The sequence below is a fragment of the Pinus tabuliformis genome, chromosome 1_2 (assembly GCF_031772625.1).
Source record: "Pinus tabuliformis cultivar Carrire ecotype Pingquan chromosome 1_2, CPIR1, whole genome shotgun sequence".
Lineage (NCBI taxonomy): Eukaryota > Viridiplantae > Streptophyta > Pinopsida > Pinales > Pinaceae > Pinus > Pinus tabuliformis.
The window spans coordinates 783774998-783802398 of record NC_142298.1 but is presented as its reverse complement, the minus strand read 5'-3'; the positions used below and the strand labels follow the sequence as shown (position 1 = coordinate 783802398).

Sequence of the window (27401 nt, the reverse complement as noted above, 5' to 3'; positions counted from 1 at the left end):
CTCTGTCTCTTGGAATCATTGTATCAAACCCTCGCTACAGTCATATATTCAAATCATTTTCATAATGATCACTATCACATTAAATGCAAGGTAGGTGACTATCATGTCATTGTCTTACTACAATTGAAACTACAAGCTTATGTTTAAATAAATATGGTCAAGTTTTGGTCCTTCAATATTTGAGTGTTGTAGATATTTTAAAGGATGAGACATTGCTTGAATTCTTGATTGTGCCACCTATGGGAATGCTACTTGTAACCAAATATTGTGCCTAGGTTGGACTGCTAAAATTCAGCTTGGTCGACTTCACTTCTAGGTATTGGAAGAAGTATATACGACTTAACTAAGGTTCAGTCAAGAAGCTAAAACAACTCACACTTAGTACCCTAAAAATTGATGCTAAGTATGTTATTTGTACTCAATGAGCGCGCTAAGAGAGCACATAACTAAATGCAACAATAAATTGAATTCTTGGAACAAATTTTATTGATGAGATGCAGTGATAAATGGTGAGAACCCTTGCACCTAAGATGACCCACCTCAAAGTAAGAACCAATACTGAGATTTGGTGATTCTTTTTTGCTGATACAAACCTATCAGTTACAAAGGTATCTTGACTAAAATGTCGAAGATGTAATTCTTATCTTAAGATAGATTACTAGTTTTCACCATTGGTTTTAAGATTGATTCCCTAGACCGCATGTTGTAGGCTTGATGTAGAGAAAACTTGATGCCCTAGACTGTAATTTTGTAGGCTTGATGCAAAGAAAAATTGATGCCCTAGATTACTTCAGAGGCCCCTAATTGAGAATCAATATCTTTATTGTCATGAGAATGAGTTTTGTGCTTGTTTGTGATCCTACAGTAAACTAGTCTAAAACAAAGCCAAACAAAGACAAGGTCTGATCCTTAATATTTGTTGTAAGATGGATGTCCAAAACAAGCTCAAATATCTGAACAAAAGCGACAAACAAGATATTCCCAAACCCAATATTCATATCATTTGTTATTCTGTATAGGGGATGAATAAGTTCAAAATTATATTTGTCAAAAATTCATATTCATTTTTGGGCACTATTTGAAGGTATATTGGATTATCCTTTTATAGAAAATGGAGGGTTTTCATGAATCATTGAATTCCTAGACCATAGGTTAGGAAGACATAACTTTATTTTCAAAATTATTTTGATAACATTTTAAACATAATGTTAATCATTTCATACTTTAATTAAAATTAAAATCTTTTATACTTAACAATAATATTAACCCATTACTTTTAATAATATTTCTTTTTAATTAATTTATACTTTAATAATTAATATAATTAATTATAATTTTAATTAAATTTCTTCATTTGATTTTCCTTTGACCTTAGACCATGGTGTTGGGGTTTTTTCCCAAGAATGGGGTTAGTCAACTTCAAGTGAGAATATCTCTCAAACCGGGAGGCCTTTCAGGACGTCCCACATACCACCGGAATCAACTCGACAAAGGGAATCCATTGGAAAGGATATCTAAGGTAAGTTAAATTATTTTATTCTTCAAAAAACATCACAAAGTGCAACCTATGTCCTTAGTCCAGGAAACCCAAACCCTAGATCTGGGGCTTCTAGCCATCCTTCAGGGAGCTTCCAACTTGATGTAACTTAAAAAATATTAAGAGCGTTCATTAATAATTTGACATCAATAACACCTATTTGATCAAAGTCAAACTCTAAGGTTTACATCAATGAAACCACCATTCAACAATGGGTTATGGGCCCACCATACTTCTACTACACCACTCTGAAATCAATAAATTTATGGAATTGAAAAAGTAACACCTGTAGGTTATTGATAGGAAAGGTCAAGAATTGGCTCAGTTGAAGATGAAGGTAGAAAGAGAAGGTAAAAATCCATGTGACGAAGGAACAAGCTCCAAGACTTTGCAAATATTGAGGAGAATATTGATCAAAGTGAAGGACCAAAGATGATCAAGAATGTTGTAACTCCAAGAAATAATGTTGAAGTAGCAAGGACAAGGATTAACAAAGTGATTGTACCACCTCCAAAGAAGAATGAACACAAAAGATCATCCAGATAAGATAACTCAACCAAGTACGCTAATTTGTTTAATGATTATTGTTTTTCATGTATTAACTTTGGATAGTTTTATAAGGATTGTAAAGCTTATGATAGGTACAATTATCAAGGTATTATCAAAACCCTAGAAGCAAGTTTGTAGGATCACGAGGCAGGTTCCATAATGAATTTAAAAATAGGAAGTATGCGTTGTCTGTTCCATTATTCAAGCCCAACATTGACTGTTACAAAGACCATAACTATGGGCACATAGCACGATATTACAAGTATAAGATGGAACCTTCCATCAATGACAACCTTAACATTAGGTACAAGAAGGTCTCGAGAAGAAAATAGATGCAAGAAGATCAAGCAGATAAGAAATTCTCAACAATCATGATTTTAGTTTTCATAAAGGAAAAAAATCATGATAAATCAATAGATACATTGGACGATGACAAGGTTCGGGAAGATCCAGCCGAAGAGTTGGGTGATACATTGTTTTGAAAAATATGGCTTGTTGACTCCTTGAATTTTGAAGAGGGGGAGTCTATGTAGTAGTATTTTGATGTTTTTAAAAATATATCTATTAACAGGTCGATAGATTATAGATATGGAGTATTATAAATTCATATGTGTCAAGTTCATGAAATTATAGTAGATTCATGGGTAGAAGAACAGTTAAAGGAATGCAGGTCCACAGTGATCGTCATCTCCTTAAAAATTGAGAGATCTTTAGAAGAAGTCAAGGAGTCATAAACTTTGAGAGCCTTATGAACAATAGGTTAGCAGTGTATAATTGTATAAGGTCATTGCAAGTTGTGAAAGGGAAAAAATCAATAGTCGCAATCTTTATGATGCATAGCATGATAGGAAGGAAGTTTACAGTAGCAAGTATTGAGGAGGTACTTTGCATGAAGACATAGGAATTCATTTCATCAGTGGAAGCACGGGAAGGCTACAGGAATAAGGAATATTGTCAAGGGGATTCACCCTTTTCCATTGATGTCAAAGGGGGAGAGAAATCAAGAGAAGAAGATTGAGGCATGAAGTCAGGAGGAACAATGATCACAGGGGGAGTACATGTGTTGTCATCAATGACAATGGGGGAGATTATTAAATGGTGGTGTCATTGATGTCAACCCTGGAGTTTGAATTTTAAAAATTACCTGTCATTCATGTCAAACTATTAATGAATGCTCTTAATATTTATCTGAATTACATCAAGTTGGAAGCTTCTTGAAGGATTGCTGGAAACCCTAGCTCTAGGTTTGGGTTTCCTGGACTAAGGACATACCCTGAACTTGTTGATGGTTTTTGAATAAGAAAATCATTAAACTTAACCTAGAGATCCTTTCCAATGGATTCTCCTTGTCCAGTCAATTCTGGTGGTATGTGGCATGTCGAGAGAGGCCTCCTAGTTTGAGAGATATTCTCACTTGAAGTTGACTAACCCATACTTTGGGAAAAAAACCCAATACCATGGTCTAAGGTAAAAGGAAAATAAAATGAAGAAATTTAATTATAACTATAAATATAATTACAATTAATTATATTAATTATGAAACCATAAATTAATTAAAAAAATTATTATTAAAAATAATGGGTTAACATTATTATTAAGTATAAAATATTTTAATTTTAATTAAAGTATGAAATGATTAATATTATGTTTAAATGTTATCAAAATAATTTTGAATTAAATTTATGTCTTCCTAACCTATGATTTAGGAATTTGATGATTCATGAAAACCCTTATTTTTCAATAAAAGGAGCATCCAATATACCTTCAAAGAGTGTGCAAAAATGAATATGAATTTTTGACAAATAAAATTTTGAACTTATTCGGCCCTTGTATAGAACAATGAAGGATCTAAAGATTAGGTTTGTGAATATCTTGTTTTTCACTTTAGTTTAGGGATTCGAGCATGTTCGGACATCCATCTTGCAACAAATATTAAGTGATTAGACCTTGTCTCTGTCTGGCTTCGTTTTGGACTAGTTTACTATAGGATCACAATAAAGCACAAAACTCATTCTTGTGACAGAAAAAGCTATCATCCCTCCATTAGGGCATCCCTCTAAAGTAATATAAGGAATCTAGTTTTCTCAGCATCAAGCCTACAAAATTGCGGTCTAGGGCATCAAGTTTTCTCTGCATCAATCCTACAACTTGTGGTCTAGAGAATCAAGCTTAAAACCAATGGTGCAAATTTGTAATCTATCTTAAGAGAAGCATTACATATGTGGAATTTCAAGTCAAGATAGCTCTGTAACTAGTAGGTTTGTAGCAATGGCCAAGAATCACCAAATCTCAGTATTAGTCTTACTTTAAGGTAAGTCTTCTTGAGCACAAGGGTTCTCACCATTGATCTCTGTGATTCATCAATAAATTTTTTTCCAATAATTCGCTTGATTGTTGCATTCAATCATATTCTCTCTTGGCATGCTCATTGAGTACAAATAACATACTTCTTAGCATCAATTGTTAGTGTACTAAGTGTGAGTTGTTTCAGCTTCAGAATTGAACCTTAGATAAGGCTTATATGCTTGTTACAATACTTAAAAGTGAAGTTGACCAAGCTAACTTTTACCAGTCCAACCTAGGCATAGTATTTGGTTACAAGTAGCATTCTTGTAGGTGGCACAGTCAATAATTCAAGCAACATCTCATCCTTGAAAATAGGTACAACACTCAAAGAATGAAGGACCAGAACTTAACCATATTTATTTAAACATACGTTTGTAGTTGAAATTGCAGTAAGACAATGACCTACCTTATATTTAATGTGACAGTGATCATTATGAAAATGCTTTGAATATATTATTGTAGCTATGGTTTGACACATTGATGCCAAGAGACAGAGAGACAGTGATATGACAATGACAATTATTGTGATGTGATGACTTGACTTGACAGAACTAATGATAATTTGACATTTATTGTAGTAACAACAACTTGAAGACAATAGTGGTTGACTTAACAAGTAATTGTTTGGATAGTGATTGATCTATTATAACAGTGATAATATGATTATGGGCTTATCACATAACAAATTTTCTTCAATAAGCTTGCAAAATGATAACAAGAACTAGATGTGACAATGAAAAATTAATGTGACCTTTGACAATACATAATTATAATGGCTTTGTGATGGTATGTCAAGAGCATTATGGCAATGATTTACTTGAGAATGCACTTGGCCTTTGATAGTATATTATGGTACTCTACGGTGTTACTTGTAGATGACGATTTCTTGATGAAATAGTATGGATGTTGGGTTGATGGTATGACAATACTTGATTGACATAACATAATGATATTGATGATACAACAAGTATTCCCAACCTTGGACACTGACTGGTCTACTATGATTGTGACAACGATCGAAACCCTAACATTTGATGTGCCAGATATTCTCTTGATACTGCATTGGATATGTGACAACAACCTATTGATAGTGATGATCGTAATGCTCTTCAGTTTTAACAGTGAGCAATTGTAGATTGAAAAGTGGTCAAATTTGGCTTTTGATTGAGCAAAGGCGGGATGGGATTTAAGGTACAATCATATAGTGATTATATTAAGCATAATCGAGCAGTGAGGCTACCAAGACTTGACATTGATATACATACCTTGTATAGAAACAAAACTTTCATTACAATTTCTTTATATTGATTCAGAGCACAGGGGGATCTAGTCTAAAAATTGTGAAATGTTGTTCGTCGTCTCATCGGGGTGATAGGGTGGTGCAAGGCAGGTGATTGGAGTCACCTTTAGGTTGTATTCTGAGAACACTTACGGGTGGCAGGGTGGTGATAAGGTAGGTCAAAGCCTGCACAGGGTGTTGGAGTGTCCCTCTAGTAGTAACTAGTAAATAGGGTGTTGGAGCACTCATCACATTGGAGCTTGATATCAAGGTGTTGGAGCACTTGTCACATTGGAGCTTGATATCAAGGTGTTGGAGCGTCCTTTCTGTTGTAGCTGGTAAACCAGGCATAGGATCATACTACAGGTAGGATCTTGTAAATCTAGGGGTTGTAACCTCCTTCAGTTGGAGCTGAAATCTTGGTGTAATTATTTTGAAAACAAATATTCAGAAGCGTTTGGTGGTTTTTGACCCAGAGGGGGTTTTGCAACTAAAAAATTGTGTCTACTATCTCTATATTTTTGCATTGTTGAATGGTGTTATTTATTGTTTATTGTTTCTATTATTTGATACTGGTTAATGTGAACTTAATGCTTTGAAGATTAAATTAACTAATTGGAAAGAAATATCGATTCACCCCCCTCTCAATATTTCCAACATAAACCCCATCCCATAGGATCCATGAATAGATATATAACAAAAAATATTAAAACGTGGTAGGGGATATCCACATTATACGTGGCCTCCCATCCCCAAAGTGTGCATTCACTCCTCAATCATATAAAGAGGACCTTAGTCCATCATGAATGAAAAGTGATGGGAAGAGTTAAGTGGAAGTATGAAGAAGAGTGGGGCTTATTAATGTGAGGGAAAGTGATGATGTTGATTTGTAAGAAGTGTAATTAGGAAGCTTGGGAGCCATATACAATAGTAGGCCAAGATGTGACCAAACGCAACTTGAGAAAAAATAGTAATTCACCTCAAATGAGGCATCTTCTATTCATTTCTAAATTGATGGATGATTGGTGAGGTCTCAAATAGGTTTATTCCAATTTTAGAGTGATTCATTGTTATGTTGTTGTGCCTGGAAACATTTGGAGCAACACCTAGGATAAACTCCTCAAGATAAATTTTCATTTTAGGTACTCAATCCCAGACAATTGTTGGTGGTGAAAGGGAGCAATTATAGTTTGTAGAGGTGACATAGAGTGGACTTTCATTGATCTATTATAGGTTGGTAATAGTCAGAATCCTTCTCAAAATTCTTTGCATTATAAAATTCAATTTTGCAAGGCCAAAGTGGCTGAGGGTTGTCTCAAAATTATAGTGTTAAAATTAGTATTTAATTATGGGGAAACTATGATAATTATGGGTGCATATATCCAAGTTTATATTCCTTCAGTTTTGAATAGTTATATCGAGTGTGTAATATTCTATCTACAATATATTAAGGAGTGGAAGATTAATGAAGTGTTTATAGTGAAAAAAGTTGGTTTAGTTGTTTGTCCCCTAGGGGTGTATGTGCTCTAGGTGGAAATTCTACTGGTGAAATTGAGGAAGCATTTTCCCCTATGAGGGGCATTCAAATAGTCATACTTTAATTTTCCTCACTACCTGAAAATTTCAAAATGGAACCCATAGAGGCTCGACTAGATAGAAAAGAAAAAAAAAATGTTCCTACTTTTGAAATTCAACCAATTAGTCGATACATTCACAATTTCATTGGAGATAATGATGGAAAACATGTCACAAACACAGAGAACAAATGATGAGTTGGATAGTTTGTGCCAACAAGTGGAGGAATTGCAAGCTTTCATCACGATGAACCTCCACTCCCCCATTGTTCATAGCACATACAATTCTGAAAGTAAGAAAAAATTTGACTTGAACATGCCCCTTTTGGATAAGGGAAATACTAAAACATGGTCTAAAGGATTTATGTAATCTATTTTGTCTTTATGTTTTGTAAATTTTTCAAAATCTTATAGGGTTTTTGGAAAATTTTCACTTCCAAATACCCTTCGTATGTAAGGATATTATGTCGGAAGATAGCCATAATAGGTGGTAGTTTAGAAGAGGCCCCAACCTCATTTGACCTCCGTTTAAGGTAAATTGTAATCTACTGATGTAAAGGTTCCAACCCAAGTGTCTCACCATGATGCTCATGACAAGAATGCTTTGTTAGATAAGGAGAAGGTAGGAGGGGAAGATACCCTCCACCTAGCACATGATAACCCTGGAGGTAATTCAATGTAGCAATGTCATAAATTACTATGCCACCCTAAATATTCAAGAGGGTAACGGGGGAAAATCAACAATGTCATTTCAATGTGAGATAAGGAATAATGTAGTAATGGATTGATATTGGTGTATTGTGGTGGTAGTTGGGGTTGGAGTGTTGGTCGAAAAACTCCATGAAGATAGGAAAAGGAGTCCAAATCCCATGTAGAAAAATGAGGAGCAAGGAATCCTCCATGATGGTGATTCTTTCTCTGGCAATGCAACTTTAAACCATGTGATATCACAATTGGCATTGTTGTTTCCATTCTTTTTAACTCATTCCAAGGTTAGAAAGGAATCTAGTTGAGTTTTTCGCTACTCCTATGCATTTTTATTTAGATCCATTTCTTGCATGTAGAGGTAGGCTTATGGAAAAATTCTAGTTTTCTTAGACTATGCCTAAGACAACCTCTCTGAGTGGGTAATGGTTACAATAGTCCAATTTTTTGTTTTCCTTTCCCATATGTTAGTTTCCCCATACCCAATATCTAATGTCAGCGTGAAGCTCAAGGTCCTTCCATCTTCTCTTAGTTTGTAGTGTGTTGTAGAATGCTTAGTCTCTCCTTTGTGGCTTGGATTATCCAAGGTCCACTCATAGGTTGATGATTAGGGTGAAATCTCTTGCTGTTTCATCCCTATTATTCTTAAGGTTCCCTAAGATTTGCAGGCCCTTACACTATACATATTCTAATGGAATTCTTGCAAAAAAATTTAGAAGGTTCCTTCTTAACCTACACTCTCGATAGACCTACAATCAATCATCCTTCAGACCATTGTTTAAGGTTCCTCTATCACCCTTTCTTCATGCGCATTACCCTAGCTTTCAACTTATTCATAAGATAAGGTTCCTCTATCACCCTTTCTTCATGCGCATTACCCTAGCTTTCAACTTATTCATAAGATATGTGGTAGGGGTGGTCATTATTGTCAACGCCAACAATATGGGTTAGGGCCCTCTTCATCTCGAGCTTAGAGGGAAACTTAGACATCTACATAGATTTATCAGATTTCTTCTCCATTGGATGTCCAACAAGAGACTAAGAAAGAAAAGGATGAAGCTCATGTTGGGAGCCCATTTATTTCAAATAAGAAATTGTTTATATAGGTCAAGAAATGGATTTCGGATACAAGTACAATGAGGACATAAAACACCAAATATATGCAGCTTGTTGACATATATTGGCAGGTCAAAACTATCATGGGTTGAGTTTTAATGGAAATATATGAGGAGCAACAATAAAATCTTCTCTTCCTAGATGAAACCCAATGATAGATGAAGATGGATACCAAAGTCACAAATATGGCTCATATTTTGGTGAATCTGAAGTTTACAGAATCACATAATGACATCATTCCACTTGTTACCATTCAGGTGGACTCCCCCTCTAAATAATTAGTCATGTTACTTAATTATAACAATGTGTCTAGCTTTTGTTTATATCTATCAGTAGAAAGTAGGAAGTTGGCAAGGTTAATCATTATTAATGTAGCAATCAACACTATTACAATTTCAATTTTAGCTATAAATAGTTTAAAGGGACAGAGACAATTTTGTTGTGTGGCTAGTTTGGTTTCTCTAATGGAAATTCAATCACACACAGACCTTCAAGTATACAATCAATTTTCATATAATATAATATTTTCCTACCTAGATTGAAATATATATATGTGTGTGTGTGTGTGTGTGTGTGTGTGTGCGTGTGAAAAAATTTCTTATTTTGTAAATAGGTGCTATGTTTTCTACGTAAGTAAAAAGACGATGTGAAATTGCATCTATGGTTGGCATGGAATTGAGTAACGACATTTAAAAAATATTAATAAATAAAAATATATTTCAATGTCAATCATAATCAAAATTTCAAGAACATATTATAAAAAGCAATTGAAAGTAAAAAAAACCTTATTGAGTATATACACTATCTACATTATAGTGTGAAGAAGATGTACAATTTCATGCTTATTCAACTTGGAGTTGACCTCTGATATTTAAGAAAACTAACAATTAAGCATTAGGCTTTCACAATGCATCATAGTCCACCTAACATTCATTGCATTAGATGATGCTCACAAGGGTGAAGAAGATTGATACTAGCGAGATGAATCACATCACATCAATCATCACTTTCAAAGGCTTACACCAAATAGGCTTTGACAATGCATCATAGTCCACATAACATTCATTGCATTGGATGATGCTCACAAGGGTGAAGAAGATTGATACTATCTAGATGAATTACATCACATCAATCGTCACTTTCAAAGGCTTACACCTAATAATTAGGCTGACCTCTGAAAACTAACAATTAAGCATTAGGCTTTCACAATGCATCATAGTCCACCTAACATTCATTGCATTAGATGATGCTCACAAGGGTGAAGAAGATTGATACTAGCGAGATGAATCACATCACATCAATCATCACTTTCAAAGGCTTACACCTAATAGGCTTTCACAATGCATCATAGTCCACCTAACATTCATTGCATTGGATGATGCTCACAAGGGTGAAGAAGATTGATACTAGCTAGATGAATCACATCACATCTATCATCACTTTCAAAGGCTTACACCTAATAATTAGATTGACCTCCCAAGACTCCTCTAACTCAAGCACATTTAACTATGGACTCGAATTTTGGAATAAGTGGCCTCCTCTAAAGTCTTTATTACCATGTAATTCTTTATTAATAACAATAAAATATTTTTCTTTAAGAATAATTTAATATCTATTATAAATAAAATGTGTAATTTACTAAATGTTAAATATGAGACAATTTTTAAAATATTAATAAATAAAAAGCATTCAATGTTGATTATAAAGAAAATATTTGGACATCAACTATATTTTATGTATAAAGTGATTGAAAGTAAAACAAAATTATTAAAAAAAATATTTTAATATGAATGGTACTAGTATTTCTTGGACATAAGAAAACAAGTTCATGACCCAAGACCGAGAGACATATGTTATATTACGGCATGAGTGAAAGCCTACTCCTTACATACCACTAGCGGGTAATTCTAAGTGGTGTGGTTTTCTTTGAAGAAAAATGAAGAGAAGTGAAAGGTCATTATGCATTAGCTAATAGTAGGGAATGATGACTATCCCCACTACTCATTTGACAAGTGAATTATAATGGATTCTCTCACTCATTAACAAAAAAAAAAGTCATCCCCAATATTTACCTTACATACATAAAATAATGATAATAATAATAATTTAATTTTAAGATTAAAGTCTATAAAGATATCTAGATTTAAAATTATAATCTTAATTCTTCAAAAAAATTTGCAACTCCAAAAAAATTTACTCCTCTTAACCCATTCTAATAAATTCAAGATTTCAATATTAAAGAATAAATTTAAATTATTTATTTCAATTTACCATATTTCAATAAAAATACTTTAATATTTTATCTTTTACTAACTATAATTTTATACAATTTCATTGTTTATTTTTATCTTACTCTTTCTCTCATTAACTTACAGCCTTCCTAGCTATAATTTTATACAATTTCATTGTTTATTTTTATCTTACTCTTTCTCTCATTAACTTACAGCCTTCCTAGTTTTTTGCTGTCAACCTTTGAGTCAAGAATTTAGCACATACTTATTAACTTCTCTGTAGAACTTTGAAAATTAACGCAAAAGAGCTTTCAAATTTTCAATATTCAATATAGCTGCTCATGTAACCAATGCTTTGAGCAGAATTTCGATCTTGTCGTATGTGATGTACTGTTGTCACAGAGATGACATGTATAGACCTCGCAATTTTTTTATTCAGGTTGATCGAGAGTACCTCAATCATAACTAAACATTTTCTTACAATTAAAATCTGAAAGAACCCCATAAACATAATGCATATGCTCCTTCATACATCATTTTATGACGTCGTGTCAGGTGAAATGAGTACATGGACTGTGATTCCAACCAACTTTGTGACGTTGAAGTATACATTTGTCACCAATTTTACTCCTTTGAATTCTGTTTGAACAAAAGAAAATGTAGAATTCATAATTGAACAACAGTTAAAATGGTTTCTGGATCACAGAGGAAGGCATGCTGACAGAATTTCTACAATTATCATTGGTCATCCTTCTTATATATCTCTTCAATCTCTTCATTGTCAACAAGGAATAGATGATCCCCTTCTCTAATGACATCGATGTCATCTATTTCTGCAGAATCTTCACTCAAAACTTTCACAGGCAAATAACCAAATTTTTCACCTGCGAGAACAACAATTCTGTGAATGGCTAATTTTAAGATCTTCAGCAGCGCTCTAATTTCGAATATTATAGGAAATCTGAACTCATGAAATCATGAGTTCATATATAAAATAAATACTTACCACCAATTTTTAGTAGCTCCTGAATTGCATTTGGCAAGAGTATTAGTTTCCCTGGTTGCCTGTTTGCTTTGATGTAAATTGGGTGATGCCTGTGGATCGTCACTCTTTTAGGAAGAGAAGGGCTTGTCCAGCAGGAACACTTAATTGCATGACTCATGCCACCAACACTAGGGTTAGTGTTGGAAGGCATTGTGACTATACCGAAAAGAGAATTGTCAAAATTAGTAACTTTTTTCCTCTGCAATCCATTAGGTGGAGTGGAAATTGTATTTATAAAATGATGAATGCCATTTTCCTCTGCAGATCCTGAAGGGTTCGTGATCTCCGCATGATTTTGCTCATCTGGGTTCAATGGGACAGATGAATCTTTGATAGATAAACATAAGTGTGAATATATTGACTGAGATTTTTCTTGAAATAATTCCCGTATTTCTTCATGCCCTTGATGCTCTACCAAAGCTTTTGGTGTCCAACCACTACAATCTGTTTTATTCATGTCTGCTCCATGGTCCAGAAGATACTTCACTACCTCTGTCAATCCATCACTGATGGCAACATGGAGGGTTGTGTTCCCATCTCCATTTGTTGCATTTATATCTGCTCCATAACTTAGTAAATCGTTCAACATATCCAAATCCTTATTTTGTGCAGCAGTGCAGAGGAAACTGCCAACAGTACCGGACTGAAGATTTGCACCATTGTCACAAAGTAATGTGGCAACCGGTTTATGTTGGCCCAGTATTGCTTCCCACAGAGGAACACTTCCGTCTTCATCTGTTAAGTTTATGAAATGTTAAATATAATCTGGTCAAATTCTTCATTTTGTTAACGGTGGCAATAGTTTGAAATTTAAAAAGATGTTGAATTCACTGAGCTTTAGAGAAAATTTCAGAAAAAATGTTTATATTCAGAAATACACTCTTTGATTGGGAAAACAACTAACGAGTGCACTAGGGAGGGGAGAATATACCCTTGCTATTGACATCTGCTCCATATTCTAAAAGAAGATTGACACAATCTTTAAAGCCATTTGCTGTGGCAATGTGCTTATAACAAAACAAAACAAAATGGTAAGTTTTAATCGGTTATCCCACTCATAGCAGTGTATGCTTTCAAATGAATAGATGTACTCATAGCAGTGTATGCTTTGAAATGAATAGATGTACTTAAGTCAGGAACCACAAAAACTTAAAGAAAGTGTTGATTCAAAAGAAGACCATGAATCTCTACTGATCAAAATGAAATTTACCAAGGGTGTGCGGCCATTGCTGTCTGATTCATTAGGATCCATCCCTCTTTTCAATAATTGCTCCATTAGAAGGGCATCCCCTATTGAAGCAACAGAACAGAGACTAACAGGTACATCCATTCTTCCTTTTGCTAGCAACTGATCTATCTCTTTTGAAAGTTGTCCAAAAGTTGGGTCCTTCAGTTCCTTCAATTGCTAGAGTCATATCAACACAAAGTTAAGTTTTCCTGCAATACTAACAAAGACATTACAATAATACATTTAATTGATCCTATTCCTAAATAAACCTATCATGGTAAGTTCACTGGGCATATTTATCGTAGACATTACAATAATACATTTAATTGATCCTATTCCTAAATAAACCTATTATGGTAAGTTCACTCGGCATATTTATCGTAATTCTTGCTTGCAAACCTTAAGAAGGTTGTTCATGATGGTCGTTCCATCTGCATTATTAGATTGTACAATATTCATGAATGAATTGCGGTTCAGTCGCAAAAGTTGAGAAAGCCTCTTTGTACGGACTGTGTATGGTTGTGGTCTGTAACAGAGCACTCCAATTTCTCCAAAAACATCTCCGGGCTGGGACTGCCAAAGAATCTGGAATGCAGCAGGAGATGAGTTTACAATAAAGAAACCAGCTGACTTAGTTTTGTGATTTCAAAATAATGTATGTGCTACTAATGCCTAGGGTAAAACAAACAAGTCATTTGGAATGAGATATGTCATTTCTGTACTTCAAATTTTCCAATATGACTAAAACATAAAGTGAGACAAATGGTTGCTCCAAATTTATTTGTGGATGAGATGCAAACATTCTAATTTTCATGCTTATTATGTAAAAAAGTTCTAAAGCGACTGAAGTAATGTAATAATTCTCCTAACAAGAAGATACTAAGAGCATGCATAATCACTTTCTTTAAAAAGATTTAACTTGCCTGCTCTATTTTACCCTCGTCTTTGACTGCTAGTATGTCCTGCAGAATGAAACAAAATTTCAATGTTTTTGTAGCTCCACATGAACATTTACAATGCTTTGTGCAGTTCTCTGTTTGAAGACACATTCAGCAAAAGAAATAAAGTGAACCACTTAAAAGTTCTGAAATCTTGGACTCTGTAACATTCAGAAATATACCTACCACAGCACCAGACACTAACACATAAAAATATGTGGGTGCTTCATTCATTAAAATGACATCTTCCTTTGGGGGAAAGTACTCTGCCTTCATCTCTGAAACCTTCCAAGCACAGGGTGACTATTAGGTTATTTTTTCCTCAAAAGTTGTTGTACTGAAGCCCACTAGCAAAGACAAAAAATAGGGTATCCTTACCATAATTAGGCAATACTTACCAGCTGGAAAAGAAAATCATGTGACACTCCTTGGAAAAGATACGCTTTATCAACAATAGGAAAAAACAAGACGTTTGCAATGCTTGTGCGGATGGCCTTTGGCAGATCATTTAATGTTTCTTCTTGCTGCAATCCCTCTGTCCTGAATTTCAAGCATATATGTGCCAACATTTGATCTTGCAATTGCAGTGGCAGCTGATTCCTAAAAGAAAATCTTGAAGCTGCCTGAATTGTGTCCCTCTGCAATCAAAATGAAAGTCAAATCCTCATATGACGTAGCATTTTTGCATTGAAAAGAGAGAATATGTAGGTATAACTTTTCTATACACAAATCTATTAAAAATATATTCCTTACAAATTTCATGGTCCGGCTTGTGCCATGTACAATTAAATTTGTCATGTTTCCTATCAAGTATGCAGTCAAACCCAGATTAAATAACATGTAGACGATATCAAATATCATTTCTCTCGTATTTTCAGCATGCAGGTCTCCATATCCAACAGTGGTCAGAGTGGTAATGGAAAAATAGATTGCAGTAATATAGCGAATCCAAAGGCTTTGTTTCATAAAATGTGGAAATGCAGCACCAATCCATGTCCTACTCGGATCATGATATCTAGCAGCAAGCAGATATGAAAGGCATCCAGCACAGTGAACTGCAAAAAGTGTTACCTGCACAGTTGAGCAAATATGGTTTCAAATTCATTATGCCGGTGAATACTATTTGCAATTAAAGATTGCCTTCCACTAAATTCAAGCAAAATGAAATTGTTGGTGTTAACTTACACAAACAAGCTTAAAACAGCGTGTCCAGAAATAGTTGAGTCGGATATTCTTCTCTAGTCTTGAGAACAGAGCACTGACCCGCCTTAAACGCCAGAGGCGCAGCATATTAAGAGCACTGAACCCTAACCCAAGTTTCCCTCTGAATATTAGACTAGCTGCCTGAAAGGGTACTGTTGAACAGACATCAAATATGAACCATGTGCAAATATACCTGTGTCACCAAGGAAGATGATGAGATAGTGCTTTATGGAGAGTGAAATTTCTATTTATTGTAGGTTTCAAGTATATTCCATGAAAGAATGACACTAATCATCTACTCCATGGTTTTGAAAATTGAAAAATCAACTAGCCGTTTAGCAATGTTCTGGCATCTGTCCTCCAGCAGGTATGTTCTTTTGTTGAGGTAAGCTACGAAGAATGTCATAATAATGTCAACTGCAAAAAAGCTGTCTACAATGAGGTCTGCAACAAGTAAACCTCCTTTCGGCTCCTCGATAAACCCAAATTCAAAAGGCGAAACCCACGCCGAGTAAATCACTAGCAGGATTAAGAAATTTTGCCATACCCTGCAAGTAAAGACAGTTCAATATAAATCAGTGTGCTCAACAGTCCATTCTCTAAGAAATCGCAGCGCTATGCTTTGATAGAATCCTAAATGCCACTTTAATTTAAATTTGTTGTAACTTGATGAATCTTACAAATATTTTAAGTAAACCCAATAAAATGTGATCTATAAAATCAGAGACTATTACTAAACCACAAAACAGGATGATTTGTCGCTTTTTTTGATAAACCGGAGTGGATGGTAAATAATAATGGTCTAGGCCTTGTCCAGCTGCTATTAGCTTGTTTTTGTTTTTGTTTTTATCTTCTTTTTTTTAATTCTTCAAATCTGCCGTGTACTGATCATGTGTAGTAGTTTTTTGTTTTATTTTTTTAATTTAATAAATCTTATTAATCTCTTTTGATAAATTGGGATCATTGACGTTTTTAGGATAAGGAGCATTTAAATTGACACTCTCAGGGGCATCCAATCTCACAAATTGCACCCAAATCAGTGTCAAGACAGTTTAACTTTTAAAAAGAAAGGTTTTAATCGATTTCTAACGATTTAAATGTTTTGAATATAAATCCCTTTTAAACTCTTTCATTTTTTTCAAAGGTAAGCGTTGTTGGACTTCTTCTGCGATCAGCAAAAAGGTAATCTCGGAGCCGGATCCGAATATATGTCCTTGCACAATTTATAGGTACTCTCAGTCGTCAAATATCCTTGGGCACTTTAATTGATACAATCCTTGATGGTTTATATTGAAATAAAGAAAAAAGCTATTAAAAAATTAATAAACCAATCAGATGGATTGAATGGCTTTTCAGAAATTATACTAATTATCGTCTTTGGCCTTTCTTGAAATATCTGTGAATGCTTAAAGGATTAGGATTTATAACCAATGTTTTAGTCTCCCTTCTCATTTTCCATGGGTTCAGGCTCCACAATAATGGCTTTCACAGCCTAGGTGCTCCTAGTGTTTTCAGCCCAGGCTGAAGGAAAACAGGAAATCGCCCTTTCCAGAAAGAGAGCCTAAGATTAGTGAATCCCTTATTTAATCTTTCGCATTCCAGATGATAGGAATAATGCCTATATCATTTGCACGGTCTGCGAAGTTAAAGGGAAAAACTCTTTAGCTATTTTGCTCTGGATACCCAAAGCCCGAGCCTTATCCACATGATTGGAGGCTCAGTTGTACTCTTACGTATTAATGACCCCTTGATCAGGCGCACTCAATTCCCTCCAGCATTTTCAGTGATTCTCTTTGGAATCTTGTCAACTAAAATCTCGAAATTAACACAGCAGTTTACGGTTAACGGGTTTGCAGATTTGGATTGTTAAGGTTGAAAACTGTAAGACTTCTGAAATTAATAGATTTGTTTGTTAACATAAAAACTATTATTAAAGGGTTTACAGATATGGGTTGTTAAGATTAAATCTGCCCAGTTTCAGAGCAAAATAGTAAATGATCAATTGCTGAAATAGCCAAATTCTTTGAGCAAAATTGATTCGGAGACCTCAAAACGAAACCCTTTAATATTATAGTTTTCAATTGCTGAGAATGTGGTTAATGTGTGTTAGAATTGCAGCTTCTCGAGTACCAATTGATTTCTGCTAAAAGTATTAAAGAAACGAGGCATCAAATTAGAAAAAAGTTAAGCAGTTGAAGTGACGAAAAACGTGCCACTATAATGTTGTAAACAAGATTTCTGAAAAATGCTAATCACCACAGCGCCCTTGCAGGTCGCAGGTAAGAATGAATTTCTGGAATAGCAAGGTTTTTAATCCAATAATGCCGGCTACAGTAAATGCCTCCAGACATGACACCGAAATATTACAGGGAGGACGTTACCGCATCTCGCATTTTTCCTATCACATCCTTAGAAGTTTACTGGCATCTTCCCTGTCACATCCTTGAACCTAAAGCGAGATTTAGGATTGGCTGGCATTTGATGCTAACGTGCCATAAAAGACTTTGCGAGTTTACGAGATATATCGATAGGAATCTACAGAAAACACATATGTGGATATTGTTTCGCTTACAGCCGTGCGCTACACTGAACTGTCATGGATAACATCAAAAGCTCGTCGGAATCTTTCTGGAAAAATCTCCTAAAATTACGTTTTATTACAATAATAATATTTGCAAGCTGTTCATTGACATATGGTGTAGCTTTCGTCGTAATCTTCTGAAAAAACTCTCAAAATAACGTTTTATTAAAATAATACTCTTTGCAAATTGTTCAGTAAGATCTGGTGCAGCTCCGATCTTTGATCTTTAGGTTGCACTGACCTATACTGAAAATGCTGGCAAACAATAGCAATGCGATTGAGGCGTACATATTCTCGGTGATAGGTTGCACCGACCAATCCGAAAATTGCCGGCTAATAATAGCAATACGCCAGAGGGCGTACATATTCTTGGCTATAATATTATGCAAATTATTTGTTCTCAGAGACATTTAATCGTTTTATGATTTGGATTTTTGACTGCATATTTCTGAATCTGAATCTGAATCTGATTACAGTGGAAGTGTAATTTTGAATTTGTTGAATTAAACATTTTTAATAAAAATAGATTCAGCAGCTTTAGATATTCCTATTACACTTCACTTGAATTGAATTGTGTAACCTTGAAAATTAGTTGAGATCTCTGCAACTTGAATAATTTTCCTAAAATTTCAACAGATTTTAAAGAAAATGATAAGAAAAGAAAACCAGAAAAAATCCAAATCTTATATGTTTATGCTACTCGTTTTTCTTCTGTTAAAAGCACCTAATCTTTTAACCGGGCCGGATCGAAACAACTGAATCAAATCTTCTAAATCTGTCAGTTCTTGAAAATCTCTCGAAATGAGCAACTTGTTCCAGGATTTTTTAACCTTAATGGATTCCGTTACGTTCGAATACAAAGATAATGCTGTGGCTTAATGGATTCTATTACGTTCGAATATAAAGATAATGTTGTGGCACAATCTTAGATGTTTGAGTCGCACTGGCGTATGTGGATTCGATACCAATCCGAAACATGTATGGGTAACAGTAAGCTTGAAACCGAACCCTGATTTACCACTCTCGACTCTCGAGCCATACATTTTTACTTTTAGAATCCAAAGCCATCTTTGGTGTGGCCAGAATTTTGCATTCATGATTCTTCCATGAACGGAAGGATTCTTCCGACTGACAATCTCTAATCCTCCTACAAAGTTTCGTTATTGATACAGGAAATAAAATTAAATGCAAGGCAGTTCAACGACACAAAGCAAATAAGTCTTAGTTTGTACATCTTTTGCATGCATTACAGCTGGAAGCAGTAGCAATTGCCATGCATGACCCATAATAAATTCTTTGGAACTCGGCTTTTATTTTCTCTAGGCAAGTAATATGTTACATACCTGTAACGAGGATTGTAAGGAGAAATAATAAATTTCCCAAGGTTGATGTGGCGATTGCTTCTTGCGCCGAGCGAAGGCAACATGCCGCTCGCATAGGTGAAGTGGCTGTCCTGACCAGACTTCTGTTCATCGCCCAGAGTCACACCACCGGCACATAAGCAGGCGCCCATCCAGTGATTGCCAACAGCGCCCATGTCCAGGGATCGATCCTCGGCCTCGCCCCTTTCCAAACGTCTAATGCCTCTGCCTGTCCCTGCAAAAACTCCACAAAATAACTCACATCAAACGGCTCATATTTAACTCAATCAAGAAACAACCAGTCGTAGTGGGGAAAGCCACAGCGGGGGTGGTCGGCTCACATGTTCCATTGCCACGGACTCGGTTGACACTGGAAAGCGGACGGGCAACTGGGTCCATCCCTTCCGAGCTCTGCTAGCGTATGCCTGCAGATCCGATAATTTAATGGTGTCGGAGGAGGATCCCGCCTCTAAAACGAAAATCCCGCCATGTTTTGTCAACGTTCAAAGCACGAAGACAGTTTTCACCGGCCGTGAATATAGCAGTTATCAGGGAGTAGTACTGTACCGCGCCAATCGCTGCTGCTGAGCGTGGCCAGCAAAAAGACAATACCAAAATCACGAGGATGGTCTGCGGAACTTAATACTTTTATTGGACAAAGGCCCGAGTTCGCTCTCGCTAGCTCGGTACTCGTCCTAACTGATAAGACCCTCGTGACCTGTGTGCTCGAAACTACCACATTAAATAAACGGTCAATACTTAAAACAAATCATAATACTTAAAAATGGGAGAAAATCTAACTGTTTTTGTCATATCGTTATTTTTCATGGTCTAAAATGTAAGTGTATTTAATTTATATAGATTTAATAATTTAAATTATTTATATAATATAAATTTAACAACTCAGTTTTATCGTTTTAACCATTTTTAACTGAAATTTATTAAATAATATACGACTTAAATCTAATTAATATGATGACTTTTTACCAGACTTCAAATAAAACTTGTTAAAAATACACTTATGAAAATATTAAAATAAAAATACGACAGAAAACATTTAAACGTAAACTATAATGTAGTGGTGAGTCCAACCATGCTCCAACGCTAATTCCTTTTACAAAAATTGAGCATAGTCAAGATTCTTAATAACTAACCATTTCGTATTTTGTGAGTCCAACCCACGTCCAGATATACTCCGACGCTAATTGCTTTTCCAAAAATTGAGCATAGTCAAAGTTATCATTGTATATTTCCTTTTCCAAAAATAGGGCATAGTCAAAGTTGTTCATAAATAATCATTTTGTATTTTTTTTGCTCAGTGTTGGAATTTTAAAACATATTCTTAATATTTTAATAAAAAAACATAATTTAACAAAACCTTAAACTTGTGGAAACACACAAATCTCATGTGTCTCATGCCTAAAGGTATCCTTTTAATATTGCTATAACAAACTATATCTCACTAAAGATTTAAGCATAAGAATCTTAGGTAAAAAGAATGTGAAACCTACATGTGGTCCTCCAAAGATGCCTAATAAGTCAAACCTTATCGTTATATGGATTTTTATAACTTAAAGTCATTTACAATCTAACTAATCACTTCTTATTTGTATGATTTAAAGAGTGAATTTAATTATTATTTTCATTAAAGTAAAAACATTTGAAAAAAGAAAAACATGATATCAATTGGAATGTGAAGAGGGGTGGTAACAGAAGAGCAGTGGTAAGAGAGGGGATTATATGTAATATCAAAAACAAAATTATTGTCGATTACTCTTGGGGTTGAGCAGGAAAACCAATAATTAAGTTATCAGAAATATATGGTCTTTTATTGCGTCTAACTTTGGTTTATGACATGGAAATTTCTAGTGGTAAGAGAGGGGATTATATCTAATATCAAAAACAAAATTATTGTCGATTACTCTTGGGGTTGAGCAGGAAAACCAACAATTAAGTTATCAGAAATATATGGTCTTTTATTGGGTCTAACTTTGGTTCATGACATGGGAATTTTTAAACTAATAATCTTGCGAGATTCTATGATTACAATACAACATCTAAATAATGGCTCCTATCCAAAGGAGAATCTCCTCAAGCTCCTCCTCAAAAGAATAAATTGTGCTTTGGATCTCTTGCTCTCAAAGTCTCTCTTCCATGTCCTCAGAAACCAAAACTCAAAGGCAGATCGCCAAGCCAATCTAGCCTGCCTCTTAGAAGTGGGTCAAAGGAAGTTAATGGAATCAAATATTGGTATACTATACCATAATTTCCTCAATGTGTTATCTCCACCCTAAGCAATCAACCCTATGCCGCACCCTTGGATTCACATTAAGGGGCAATTTAAACTTTAGTATTAAGTTATTTTGGGCAAAGCTAGCTGGTATTGTGGTTGTGATCGAGTGCTTGACCCATGCATGGGAAACTCTATTAATTTCACATTCTCCTCCTTGCCTCATATAGAAGTTCCTACCTCGTACAACTTTACCTCCTTGTAGAGTGATGAATCCAAAGAAATTGAGCTTGATGTGTTTTAATGGTCATTCGACTATCATTATGTGAAAGGGTCGTCATCGTAGTGTTAAATCCCAAGCTTGGTTCAGGCCATTTCCAAATTTCATTGGGAAAATCCCCCATCAGGGTTCTCTCCCACTTGTTTCTATTCGAATTCTATGTTCATCCCTTTAGAAGTCATCGTGGCATCTGCAAGTTTGGGCATCAAGAGGCTCTATAATGAGCCCCATGTGCATATCAACTCTTTTAGCATCAATGGGTCGAAGAATTGGCTTCCCCATCCCTGTAGTATAGTTAATTAGTGAAATTTGCTTTCGAGAACCCATCTTGTGTAGAAAATAAGTAGTGGAAAAGCTCGGGGTAGTCTTCGCACCTTGGAATTCAATTGCATTAGTGTCTCTTTCAATTTTGTCTCAAGTTCCTTCTCCCTATAGAAGTGAATTACTCAGCTCTTTTTTCCCTCAGTCAACTTTGGTCTCTCAGGAACCTTCTTTGGCCATCTTCGTCATCCTAGGTTAGCTTAATTGGCTCCATTATTCCTGATTAAGTAGTAGAAGGATTTATTAGATTTGTAACCATCAATCCCTTCTACTTCCCCTTCATTAATCTCTCCACCTTGTGTTTGCCCCCCTGTGCATGAATGAAGTGTTCGTATTGAATAATCACCCATCCCATGACGTTGCTCCATATGTCACTTCTACCTCAGATATCCTTGCGCTCGATGGCATCTCATGAAACCCCTGTGACATCCTTTGCCTATATAACCTGAGACCAACCTTCCCAACCTCTCAGATACCCCACTGTATCATTAATCATGTCTACAAGTCTCAACAATTCAACCACCACTAGAAGTACCAAAGCTTGCAATGCATGCAAAAAGCATATTGAGGCCTTACAAATGGAGAATTTGGACATAAAATGGCAATTTCATCAATAAGATAATCTACTAACTTTCATCATTGAAGACACATAGACTCTTAAAGACAAGCTCTCCCACTAGGATGATGAATTGGATGCTCAACAAAGACAACTAAAAGACCTAAAGCATATTGTCCAAGCTTCAGGGAACCAGGACATTGCCAACTCTCCTTCAAGCTCCCACTCGGGTAATTTGAAATTTGACCTAAATAAGCCTCTGAAGGAAGTTGCATTCTTTCTGTTCTAATGGGCCTTTTCTACAAATTTGTCCTTTTGTTATCACAATTTTGTAGGATATATCGTATGTCCACCTGTCATAATAGTCTTTTCTTATAATGTTTTTTTTTAATCTAAAATTTGGATCCTTACTGAAGGACCCGTGAAAAATGATATGATGTAATGAATTCTCTATGTATTTATTGTGAATGGGTACATGTTTAATATAATCACTACTCATTTATGTTTAAAAAAAATAGAATTTGAAAAGAAAATTAGTTTTAATAGATATTAATAGCTATCATTATTATTTTTATTATAAATAATAACTTTTTTAAAGAAAAAAATAATTTAAAAAAATCATAATAATAAATTAAAAGTGAAAATATAAAATTTAATAAATTGTTTAAATCCATAATATAAATAGCAAATTAATTTTTATATATTTAATTTTTTATTAGAAATAAATTTAATAATAAAAGCTAAAAATTGAATTAATGTGAATAATTTTTTTTAATAAAAAAATAAAAATACACCTAATTAACCATTAAAAAATAACAAAAAAACAAAATTCCAAGATGATACAAAACAATTAAGATTTTATTGAATATCAAATCATTATTACCATTATTATTTGGCTAATTGGTTATCTTAAAGAGAAAAAAATAATAAAATTTTAAACAATATTTCATTCAAAATCAAAGTTAATAGAGATTTTTAAACCTTAAATATTGTGTAAGTTTATTTGGATTAATAAAGAGAAGAAGAAAAGTTATTCATAGGTTAGTTTTTCTTTATAATATTATTTAATTATTATAAATTTTATGATTTTTAATGAAAATTAGGCAAAATAATTTTTTATTAAATCATGATTTTTTTGTTGTCTTGCACCCTAAAAAAATAAAAAACACTTAAATTATGAAAACTTTACAACTCAAATTTTTAATTTCAATAAATTCTTATTAAATTTAAACAAATTCAACTAAAAAATTCTAAAATATACAACTCATTATAATCACCTTATTATAATTATAATTAAAATATTTAATTCTAAAATAATAAACAAGAGTACAACTCATTATAATCACCTTATTAAATCTTATATGATTAGTCACCCAAAAATATAGTCATGTTTTCAATATATATAAGATGATACAAAACCATTAAAATTTCATTGAACATAAAACAATACGCTAGTTGATTACGACGCAGAGAAAAAATAATATTTAAACGATGCTTTATTTAACCATTAAAGTTATTAGAATCTTTTTAAAACTTAAATATTGTGCAAGTTGATTGATAAAGAAAAGAAAAACTATTTTTATATTAGTTTTTTTTCATAATTATAAATATTTAATTTTCAAAGTAGTTTATTTTGGAATTATAAATATTTAATTTTCAAAGTAGTTTATTTCGAAAAGAATGTAAATTTGTTATATAAAATATTATAAGATTTTTTATTTAAACTCTTATTTAATCTGCGGTGGTTATAGGTTACAACGGGATATATTCATGTCAAATAAATACTCAACTGATCATTTTGATTACCTAGGTTTCGAATTCCCAAAAACAAAAAAAATATATTTGTGACTAGACATTAAAATTTTATTAAATTTCAAATATTTTGTTTTCAAAATTGACAGTAGAAAAATGAAAAATCAACCAAAAACAAAAACTTACTTAGGTTAGAATTTAAAAATTCAGATATATGATAAATATATGAATATGAGCATAAAAATTTAGATAAATATATGAATATGAGTATAAGGAAAAAATTAATATTCTAAAATAATGAAATCCATATATATTTAGATAACTTTTATAACTATAATTATATTTAAAACGATTTAAATATTATAAAAAAAGTAATTTGTAATTTATAGAATTAAAATAATAAATAAAATAACATATTTTATTTGGGGCAACCTAATTGGTAATGGTCATGGAAATGAAGTCTCACCATACCAGAAGTCTTAGGTTCAAATCTTGTGTTACCTCATAGAAGTGAGAAAGTGAATGTGAACATGATGAAGATATAGTCCTACCAAGCTACAAGGTTATATAAATTTTAAAAAATCTAACATAACTTGTGAGAAGAAGTAAGAAAGTAGACATGATGAAAATATAGTCTTACTAAACTACAAAGTTATATAAAATTAAAATATTTAACTTAATAAAAAAAATGATAAAAACCTAATATATAAGAAAAGAAAAAAAAATCTATATTTTGGAAAAAAATAAAAAAAAAAATAAAATTATAAATAAAATATACCTTGAGTATTATAAGCAAAGACACACGCATTAAAGACGGGAAAATGATGAAAGAAGAGAAAATGATCCCATCGTAATGATGATGGTCCCTCCTTATCTTATGTCTTGAAAGCTTCTAAAGCATTATGAAATAGTCGCATACAATGTATTATGAGCAAAGAGATACTCGAGAAAATTATTTTAGTGAATATGTCGATGGTCCCTATATAATAAACCATACGGGCTTTTATTTTCTACATTGTGGTCGAATAAAGACAAAATAAATCAAGGTGGATAGGAAAAAAAAGAGATTACTCCAAGAAGAACAAGCCCCAAAACTCTGAACAAAAGGACAGTATGCTTTCACATCATAATATACTATATTAAAAGGACACTGTAAGCATTGCCCAATGCCCAAGATTAGAATGGGCTAATATTCTAATATGAAACAAGTTCAAATTTGGAAAATTTATGTGATTGGTTCTAAAAACTCAAAAAAGAGTTCAAAGAGAGGCAAACTAGTCATACTAAATATTTGGCTATGAAAATATATTGTATCATTAATTTTAATCATTATAGAAAAATTACTTGGATAAAAATAAAATTTTATTTTCATTTTAGAGGATTACAAATTATTAAGAAGAATAACTTTTTATTATAAGATTTTTGGTATGAATTATAAACCTAAAATTAGGTGGTAGCTAATGACATCATAATGGCTTAATGGTAATCTCATGTCAGAAATATGTATCAGAATCTAGTAGAGAGAAAGAAAACATTGTCAATTACCATAGAAGAAGAATTCCTCATGAAAGAAGATGTGTGAGATGGTATTGAGAATAGCAAAAAGACATTAAAGGGGTGGAATAAAAAAAAACCCCAAAAGGGAAAGGATTCCCTCTACCAACTCATCCCAATCTTACTCAATAAAATGGTCAAAAGGAAATCCCAAGTAGTGGGGGAATAAGCCTCATTTTTCCCATATCCAAAGAGGGAAAAGAAAACAACCATTGGGACCATAGAACCATCATGATCAAGACAATCCTTGTCAAACTCATAGGAGGGATTGTGGAGAAAAAAGTGAGGAAATGGGTAGATGGAAAGGACAAATCATCCAAAGGAAAAGCATGTTTCTAACCAAAGCACTTCATAGTCAATCATTACCTCACATGTAGGTAGGTAATAGAAAAGACTTGGGTCAATAAAGATGAAGAACTATGGTGTTATTTTGTCAATTTCAAAAAAGCCTTCAATGCCATCTTTAGGAAGAAATTATGAGAGAGATTTCTGAATATGGGGGTTCCAAATGTTTAGATGTAAGAAATATATATGTTATATGATTAAATGAAAGATAAAGCTAGAGGTGTAGAGGGTCTTTCAAAGAGATTTAATAGTGTCATCACGGGGATTCCAAATGTTTAGATGTAAGAAATATATATATTATATGATTAAATGAAAGATAAAGCTAGAGGTGTAGAGGGTCTTTCAAAGAGATTTAATAGTGTCATCACAAGGTTGTTGCCTTTTTACCATAGTGCTTATTATTTACATAAATAATCTACATGAATAGTTGTTGCTTCATCAGTCTTTCCCATGACTCACCAAATAGATATGTGAATAAAAGTGCAATTAGACCATCCCTAACATGTGCAAACAACAAAAAAAAATTGTGAAGGAAGATGGATTATACCTCTTAACTGAAGAGGTTGTTCGTTGGTGCAACCATCTTGAGGGAATACACCAAAAATATCTTCTCTCGTAGTTCCCAATTGCTTAAGTCCCGTACACAATCAACCAACAATACTTTCAAACA

The 27401-nt window shown here is 33.6% G+C and overlaps 2 protein-coding genes across 2 annotated transcripts; both read right to left on the bottom strand.

Annotated features, from left to right (window-relative positions):
- Nucleotides 1-11631: 11631 nt before the first annotated feature.
- Nucleotides 11632-15861, bottom strand: LOC149208202 (potassium channel AKT1-like). The gene is made up of 10 exons (XM_089395955.1): nucleotides 15734-15861; nucleotides 15302-15619; nucleotides 14947-15186; nucleotides 14735-14833; nucleotides 14534-14572; nucleotides 14010-14195; nucleotides 13593-13787; nucleotides 13314-13389; nucleotides 12344-13117; nucleotides 11632-12221 (listed from the first exon to the last, which is right to left on the bottom strand). The coding sequence occupies exons 1-10, from the start codon at nucleotides 15836-15838 to the stop codon at nucleotides 12076-12078; spliced, it is 2178 nt and encodes a 725-aa protein (XP_089252081.1). The 5' UTR covers nucleotides 15839-15861; the 3' UTR covers nucleotides 11632-12075.
- A 46-nt stretch (nucleotides 15862-15907) lies between these two features.
- On the bottom strand, nucleotides 15908-20404 carry LOC149208201 (potassium channel AKT1-like). Its single transcript, XM_089395954.1, has 3 exons — nucleotides 20035-20404; nucleotides 19676-19928; nucleotides 15908-16299 (listed from the first exon to the last, which is right to left on the bottom strand). Exons 1-3 carry the CDS (start codon nucleotides 20090-20092, stop codon nucleotides 16047-16049), a joined length of 564 nt encoding a protein of 187 aa, XP_089252080.1. The 5' UTR covers nucleotides 20093-20404; the 3' UTR covers nucleotides 15908-16046.
- Nucleotides 20405-27401: the final 6997 nt, after the last annotated feature.